The following is an 8,386-nucleotide window of genomic DNA, read 5'->3' as shown; positions in this document are numbered from 1 at the left end:
TTGTTGCAGGGAACGTCATATGAAAACATGACTGTGATTGTTCAAGATTATGTTGATGGATTGATAGCTAAGTATCCTTATTGGAATAGAACCTTAGGAGCTGATCACTTCTTTGTCACCTGTCACGATGTTGGCGTTAGAGCATTCGAAGGATCTCCGCTTCTGATTAAGAATATAATTAGGGTTGTGTGCTCACCGAGCTACAATGTCGGTTTTATTCCTCACAAAGATGTTGCTTTGCCTCAAGTTCTTCAGCCTTTTGCACTCCCTGCCGGTGGCAATGATGTTGAGAATCGGTAAACTAAGCCTCCTTGTCCTTTTTTCTTGCCTGTGTTTGTTAGATAGATCCCATAATTAAGCATGAGTCCTCTGTATGAACTCTGTAAATGTTCAAAGTTTATAGCTTTGCTGTTTACTTCCCCTCGGATACAAATAATTTAGAATGGCTGGATCTTGTGATCGGCCAGAGGCTTTTCAAGGTTCTTAAACTAGTTAGATCGTGGAGTTGTATTGTTGGCTCGTTTTCTTGTCATTCTTTTTTTTTTGTCAATCTGGAGCTTGATTTTAACAGTTGCATTCTAAATGTTACTAATACTGTTAAACGGTGGTGTTACAGGACAACCCTTGGTTTTTGGGCTGGTCATCGGAATTCCAAGATACGGGTAATACTTGCCCGTGTGTGGGAAAACGACACAGAGCTTGATATTTCAAACAACAGAATTAACAGGGCGACAGGGCATTTAGTGTACCAGAAGAGATTCTACAGGACTAAATTCTGCATATGCCCTGGCGGTTCTCAAGTCAACAGCGCTCGCATAACTGACTCGATCCATTATGGATGTGTCCCTGGTACGTGTTCTTATATACTCTTTCTGCACTCATCAGAACACTAAACCTTTAAAGAACCTGAAATAATAATGCAACTTGTTATTCCTGTCGGCGTTTATCTTTGGACAGTCATATTATCAGACTACTACGACCTCCCTTTCAACGACATCCTGGATTGGCGAAAATTTGCGGTTGTACTCAGAGAGCGAGATGTCTATAACCTTAAGCAGATCCTGAAGAACATACCTCAGTCGGAATTTGTTTCGTTACATAACAATTTGGTGAAGGTAATATTCTCACCCTTTTCTTCAATTTTGTATACAAAGTGAGCTCATCAAGACAGAGTCTTGTTGTTGTGCAGGTGCAGAAGCATATTCAGTGGAACTCACCTCCTGTCAAATTCGACGCATTCCACATGATCATGTATGAACTATGGTTACGCCACCATGTCATCAAGTACTGATGGAAGACTTTATTTTATTTATTTTTTTCTTTTCTTCAATTGCGTAGTAGATACAGTCCCAAGCAAAGAAAGAGCTAGCATGTACACCTCTTGTAATTTTTAATATCATAGCTTATAACAGTAACACGGAACAACAACATATCATTCTTTGAGAAAAATTCATTATTTTTGTGTATTTGTACTCTCTGTTCCATCCTTGTGGGTTACTCAACAGTGGAGACTGGAGAGGCTACCACTATGACGTGACGTTGTTAGAGAAAAATGATTCTCACCCACAAACCTGCAACTCTTTTTTTTCCATGATAACCCTTTGCTTCTATATATTTTAAGAACATGTGCGTAAGCTATTGAAAAACTGATATTAATGCTGAGACATCTCTACTTAACAACATCTGCAACCAAAAATCTGAGCAAATTTTCTTGGCAATGAGTAATCAGCTTGCATCTCAGGGTCCATCTTCATGTCCTCGACTCTTGTCCACACGTATACTCCTCGCTCTTCCTTACTACCCGGTACAGTGTTGTCCAGTACGAAAGCGACTAGAAAGGTTACAACCATATTCAGAGATAGCACTGCGTTCATGGCAAAATCAAGCTGCAGTTTGCATAAGAAGAGAGTTAGTCGTCCATTGTCCAAGAAAATGCTAATCAAGACAATGAAAGGAATGTGGCTTACTTGCTCGATACCCGTTTGGAATGGTCCACTTGACGCGGCTCCAAAAGGCAGGTAATAGCTTGGTAGTATTAGACTGGATAGCGGCTGATACTGCTGGAAGTAAGCAGGGATGGATAACCCAAGAAACAGTGAGACCCCAACTATTGTTATGTTCCTAAAGCTTGCTGTTTGTGTATACCGTAGATTCGATAGACCTAGAGCCACTGTAAGTGCCCATATAAAGCATAATACTGAAGCAGCCAAAGCCTGTGGTATTGAAGCAAGAATCGCGCCTATTTTTCCTGTCAAATTTAAAGATATTCACAAAATGGAGCAAGTGGTATGACAAAGATTTTACACTTTCGATCATTCATTGGATGATGCTTACCTAAAAATGACAATACTATCAAGAACATAGCTCCGATCATCAAAGCTCTTCGGCTAGCCACCTTGGTGATGTTGATCGTATGAATATTTTCAGTTAAAGTGGTTGATCCTGTTCCTGAACCCCAGATCCCAGCCAATAAACTGCAAAAACCTTCTAATGCAATACCTCTACTGACAATTCCCCGTGTTGGACGCTTAGCATTCACTAACATAGACGCAGAATGATATGTTCCAACCTACACAAGTGAACCATCTCCAACAATTTAGCAGCAAGATCACACCTTTAGAGGAAAAAAAACCGGAATGGCAACAAGGAAAGAGTACCTACCGAATCCACTGATGCAACCAAAGACACAAAGATCATAATGATAGAAGTTCTCATGTGAAAATTTGGGAATCCCCATTGAAATGGATAAGGGATTCTGAGCCAAGAAGCAGTTCTCCAAGCATTTGAAGCATCTGTTCTGCAATGCTTCATAGTATATGCATGCTTCTTACACTCATTTATCAATATGTTAGAGCTCGGTATGTCAGCGTTGCAGCCTCTGTAGTCATAAGCCCCACCAACCGTTAAAAAGAATGCATATGTCCATACGATCAGAGCACTCAGTGGCACCTAGTAGCAAAAGCAACGGCCTGATTCCTCTGAAAAAGGTTTGAAACTTGACTTTTAAAAATGATATTTTACATACCGCGTAAATTCGGAATAAGCGATGCCCGAAGAGTGAAACTCCACGGAGATACTGAAACGTAGTTAGATTAAAATCAGTCCTTTACTAAAGAGACTGATTGAGACATGCTTCTACTATTCAAGCTGAGGCAAAAAGTCTTACCAATGTGAAAATGAGAAGCAAAAGTATCAAGGGAACGCTGATCTCAACACAAGTGCCGGCTTGTGGAAATCCATAGCTAAAGAATGCTAATCCCACTGCAGCTACAGTTGGAGCTACTACGACAGGATTAATAAATCTGAAAAAATAAAGTTTTAAGAAGAAAATGTGATATCTTGTGAGGTCTATATAACTAAACCAAGAAACTGCGGTGTTTCTTGAGTTACCTAAGAAGAAGAGACATGAGACCACTGAATCCCAATATGCATTGGAATAATGAACCAACAATTATAGCCCCCTGTAGTTCTCTCATTGTGTCCCGAAATTTCTGCACGAAATTAAAGAAAAAAACACACCAGTTTCATCGCAAAAAGTTCCCAAGAACTCAAAACGCTCCTATCTGATTTATATTTTGTAAACTGACATGTTCGGTGAGGTTCCTAAACTCCTCAGAGTTAATGACAACTAAAACCGGGGCCAAGTAAACAAAGGAGCTTCCTTGAACCAACGGAAGCCGAGTACCGAAATAAGAGTGAAGTATAGTTGTAACTCCAGTAAGAAGCAGCATTGTTGAAATCACCGCGGCAGTATCTTTCTATCATCACAAAAACGTCAAATACTAATCAAGAACAAAACAAAGAAGCTTCTCAAGTATGTATCCATGGAAGAAGAAGAAGAAGCTTACATCGGAACCATCCATGGCTGGTACAATGACAAGAGGAATAAACACAAGTGATCCAACAAGTGAGAGATAGTGTTGCAGACCGTAGTAGATAAGTGGAACTGCATTTCAAATTCAAGAAAAAAAAAAGAATCTTCCTTTATTTGATTGACCAGAAAGCAACACAAAATGTAACCGTTAGAGAAGCTGAGATTGAAAACTAACCAAATCCAGGATTGTCTCTAAGACCAAACTTGATCAGAATGGGTTTAGGCCATTGTCCATCTTCTGATGATTCTCCACCGCCTGGATAATAAAACCCATTTTCCAAATCCTTATTGAGTTCCCCGCCTTCATTCTCTGTCTCCGACGTTGCCTCATTCCGGTTCAGTCTCCTCTCTTCTTCTTCCTCCTCTCTAGAACCGGGTGCAGATCCGGTTACGTGTTCGATTTCGGGTCTATTTCGTCCCAAAATCGGGTCGACTTCGGTTTTATGAGACGACCCAGGAGGGAGTGTTTGATTTTGATCTCTTCTACCTTTTTGCAAACCAAAAAAATCAGAGCTTTCACCAAACTTGGTAGTACTAGTACGAGTACTCGTGCTGGTTTCACCGGAGTAATCGGAGACAAAACCAGATTTTTTGGCCCACGATCTTAAGTCTCTCGGATTCAAATCCTTTCTAGGTAACTCTCTTCAAGAAAGCACCGAACTTTCTCTCGCCACCACTTCCTTTACCCTTGTTACCAGTATCCGGATCCAAACCCGACCCGGACTCCATTGTTTCGAAAAAAATACTCAAAGATTAAGAGAGACTAAGACGACAAAAAAAAAAAAAANAAAAAAAAAAAAAAAAAAAAAAAAAGAGATTAAGAGAGACTAGAAGAAGCTTGTGAAGTGAACTGAGCTTTTAAGTTCATTCTCCAACTTCTTCCTCTCCTTCTTCTTCTTCTCTTACTTCCTTTTTTTGCTAACTTTTTGGCTCTCAAGTGAGAAACAGAGAGCGTAACGTTACTTCTCTCTCTCTTTCTCACTCCTGTCAACATCACCGGTTTTGTCTCTCTCTACCTCTAATTAATATGACTAAAGTACCCTCATTATGTATGAAAATATCTTATTATATTCATGATTAAAAGCTCTAAGAAAAAAGCTTTGCTTTAAGACTAAGTATTAAACATTAGCAGCTTAATGATAATTTACTACTTTTGACGGTGGGTATGCTTTTATAACATGGACCCCCTTGCCTGAATCCTCTCAGTCCATATCGATATATACTTTTTGTCAATTATTATTGTTCTTACATCAATTGTCTTTGCTCTGTTTCTTTAAGGAAATCTTGATATCATGAATAGTTCCAAAGCAAAGCATAATAAAGTCTCTTACTGATTACTAAAAGAATCTGAACATTCAAATTTTAGAGAAACTCTTCCTGCTTCCCCAATTCCAATATATATTATTATACAGAGAATTACAATGGCTTGTCTTATATACAAAAAAAGATCAGTCATAATTAATATTACATACAATCTCCAATCACCTCTATCTCAGTCTTCAGGAGGTTATGATACAGGACAAGATAGATTACAAGAGTATATATACATCACTCTTTTTTTCTTTTTCTTTTTGTATTTACAAGACTTTTACATGAATTTCCCATCTCAATTCAATAAATCCCATTCACACCATCAAATTTGTTCGATCATCTTGATATGAACCCCTAGCACTGTCTGTTTCTTCCACCAATCCTTTCTTTCCAGGATATATGTAATTTGTTCTCCACCCTCTTTTTTCTTGGATTTTGATCTGTTTTCTGAATGTAACCAATCAATCTTAATATGATGAACCCTCAAGGCTAAAGCTGCTTCTTCTCCATAGCTTTTCCAATCTCACATCAATGTATGCAAATACCCATCATCTTAAATCTAAACCATAAAACTACTTGTGTTTTTTTTTTTTGTTCGTTCTCTCTTTTTCTTTTCCCTTTTTTCTCCTTTTTTTTGAGTTTTCAGGATTAACGTAGACACCACCAAAATGAGAGCGAATTAGAGAAACTAAAACTAGTACTAACTAAACTACAAGGGAAAGGGACCTGGTCAAAGGTTCTGCAGAGAAGAAAGCCATTGCTCCATGTAATTCTTCCCATCTGCACATTTTGATAAGCAGCAGAACATCAAACTGAATCAGAAAAGTTTGAAATAAAAATGTTGAAACATCAAACTTCAAAGACTGTGGATCATTCATGGCTTTTGGGGGATCAAACATCAACAGCAAGCAAGATCAAGCACCAAACATAAGCATTATCTAATCTATCAATCCTAGGAGAATAGTAGCGAAGGAAAAACCAAACAAAGAGCACAAATCAGGGGGGGTGATCAAACATACCAGGAGGCAAACCGCTGGGGAGATTCTTGACAGCACTGAGGAGCTGGTTATTAGTATTACTAGAGGCTTCGACAAGAGCTCTGTAACAAGGAACCAGCACTAAGAAGCCACCATCATCTGCTTCATCATCACTTTGGAAATCAGGTCCATGAGGCTCAGTCCATCCAACAGACCATTCAGGTCCATCACCAGCAAGAGCAACAGATTCAGAGCCAGACGAACCAAAGCTCTCAACTTCTTGAAGATCCTTTCTTTTATTATTATTAATATTAGCAGCTCGAGTTATCATCTTTGTAGAAGGAGGAGGAGGAGGAAACTTAAGAGCTTCAGGTTCTTTGTCTTTTCTACCTCCTCTTAATAACCACCATGGCCAACTACTAGGGATCGGTCTCTTCATCATTTCAAGAATCGGATTGTTTTCTCCACCATTTAAATCTGGTGAAACGATCCCAGAAACCAAACAATATTGAATACCTTTTTTCTGATTATTTATAAATCAACCTAATTCAGTTGTAAAAAATCAATTAAACAGTTTAAAGAATGAACAAACAAAAACCTCACAATTAGAATGAAATTTGAAAAAATGAAAAAAAGATGAAATTTTGTTAAATCTCTTAGCTAAAGATCTAAGCTTTCAGCACCATTGAAACCCCGGAGAAACAAAGAATGTTTCACCAGGATTTGGAAAGATTATGTATATGAAGAAGAAGAAGAACCCTAGAATTTGAAGATTTTTAAAAGCCCCCCAAAAAAAGAAAGTGTTAATCTTTTGATCAGAAAGCAGAGAAACCCTAAAATTATCTATCGTCTCCTTCCATGATCATCATCTCTCTTATCCCCCACCTTTCTTCTATCGTCTTCTTCTTCTTCAGTTTATATAAATCTCTTCAATCTTTTGGATTTAGTTTCGATCCAACGGCCACAAATTCTCTAACCCAATCATTATTAAACTACAACATTTTTAATATTTTATTAAAAATTACACTATTTTGATTGATTTGATAGTAGAAAGATTTGTTTTATTCAAAATTTAAAAGTAGAGAAGAAGAAGGAGACGAGTTCTTCTTATCTTACCGTTGATTTAATGACAACCGTACAAAAATTGATGATGAATGATGTCTGTCTTTCTTTTTATATTATCCAATCGTTTTTGCGTGTGTATGAGGCTTTAGTTACCGACACGTGGCGTACTCATCTCTGCCTTTTGCTTCTTCTTTCTAACTTTAAACTAAAACTCGTGGAGATTACGAGGATTAATAATCAATCTTATGAGTTAATTAGAGATAAGAAGAAGATGACTTTGTTTTGATGAACGTTCTAGAAATATATATTGCTGTAAAAAACTTTAATTGGTTTTGCCTTTGACCACACAATTTGATTTCGCTTTCGCTTCTTTCTAATAAATAACGTTGGAACTAATCTTATCAAAACTGGAATCTCTCTAGATTAGTTTCACTGGTCCAGGGGAATCTTCCATATTTCAATACAAAACAATTAAGATATTCATAATTCGTTGACAAAATGATATGCAGTAGTATAATTCATGGGCTGGGGATGATCTCATAATCAGTAAAAAATAAACGCGATTGTGTTAATTGTGTTCACGTACGTACGGGTCAACTTTGTAAAGGAAAATGAAATCCAAAATTGTCATCGTACGTTAACTGATTTGGTTTTTGTATAAAACGTTACACTATACTATATATATATATATATATAATATATACAAGAAAACAAAAAAAAATAGGTTTTGTTTGCTGTAAGGACATATTCTCTCAAATCTCTCTCAATACATAACGTTGACGTATGTATATAGGAATAAAATACATGTGCACGTAATCGTAGCGATCCTTGACAAGTTTTATCAATAATAACGTGGAAGTTGCAGTAAACATCATCTTTACTACTTGCTCACGAATTGTTTCACAATGACGTTGTTTATTTAGGTTAGCTTAGTAAGCAATGGGCCAAAGACAAAAGAAATTATAAATGGGTCAGGGGATTTATAAAAGCCCATAATATTGAACGGAAGTTAATTAACGGCGTTAAACTTCGAACTCGGTTTTTTTAAATTTAAAAAAGAGTTCTTCTCCCTTTTCTTCTCCAACGGCTCCTTGCCTCCTTCATTCCTTGGATCGTCTCTCAGTTCGTTTCTTCTCTTTTTTTTTTTTTTTTTTTTTTT

The 8,386-nt window shown here is 37.3% G+C and overlaps 2 protein-coding genes and 1 pseudogene across 2 annotated transcripts in view; 1 reads left to right on the top strand and 2 right to left on the bottom strand.

Moving 5' to 3' along the window:
• The window catches only part of LOC104719930 (probable glycosyltransferase At5g11130), a 2,621-nt gene extending 1,155 nt beyond the window's left edge, over window positions 1-1,466 (top strand). Inside the window, exons 2-5 of the mRNA XM_019230638.1 lie at window positions 3-296; window positions 617-849; window positions 958-1,115; window positions 1,190-1,466. Coding sequence (XP_019086183.1) covers window positions 3-296; window positions 617-849; window positions 958-1,115; window positions 1,190-1,291 — 787 coding nt within the window. The 3' untranslated portion in view covers window positions 1,292-1,466. The remainder of the gene's footprint in view (window positions 1-2; window positions 297-616; window positions 850-957; window positions 1,116-1,189) is intronic.
• Window positions 1,486-4,866, bottom strand: LOC104716316 (annotated as a pseudogene).
• Window positions 5,253-7,208, bottom strand: LOC104716314. The gene is made up of 2 exons (XM_010433699.2): window positions 6,205-7,208; window positions 5,253-5,965 (listed from the first exon to the last, which is right to left on the bottom strand). Exons 1-2 carry the CDS (start codon window positions 6,602-6,604, stop codon window positions 5,916-5,918), a joined length of 450 nt encoding a protein of 149 aa, XP_010432001.1. The 5' UTR covers window positions 6,605-7,208; the 3' UTR covers window positions 5,253-5,915.

Source organism: Camelina sativa, chromosome 10 (assembly GCF_000633955.1).
Source record: "Camelina sativa cultivar DH55 chromosome 10, Cs, whole genome shotgun sequence".
Classification (NCBI taxonomy): domain Eukaryota; kingdom Viridiplantae; phylum Streptophyta; class Magnoliopsida; order Brassicales; family Brassicaceae; genus Camelina; species Camelina sativa.
This window is presented reverse-complemented; position numbering and strand designations above follow the sequence as displayed.

What these genes read in the sequence shown, in the direction of transcription:
- LOC104716314 (XM_010433699.2), bottom strand. Translation starts at nt 6,604, where the DNA reads ATGATGAAGAGACCGATCCCTAGTAGTTGGCCATGGTGGTTATTAAGA. An exon ending in CCCCAGCGGTTTGCCTCCTG is followed by an intron (nt 5,966 to 6,204) that starts GTATGTTTGATC and finishes CAAAATGTGCAG; the next exon opens with ATGGGAAGAATTACATGGAG.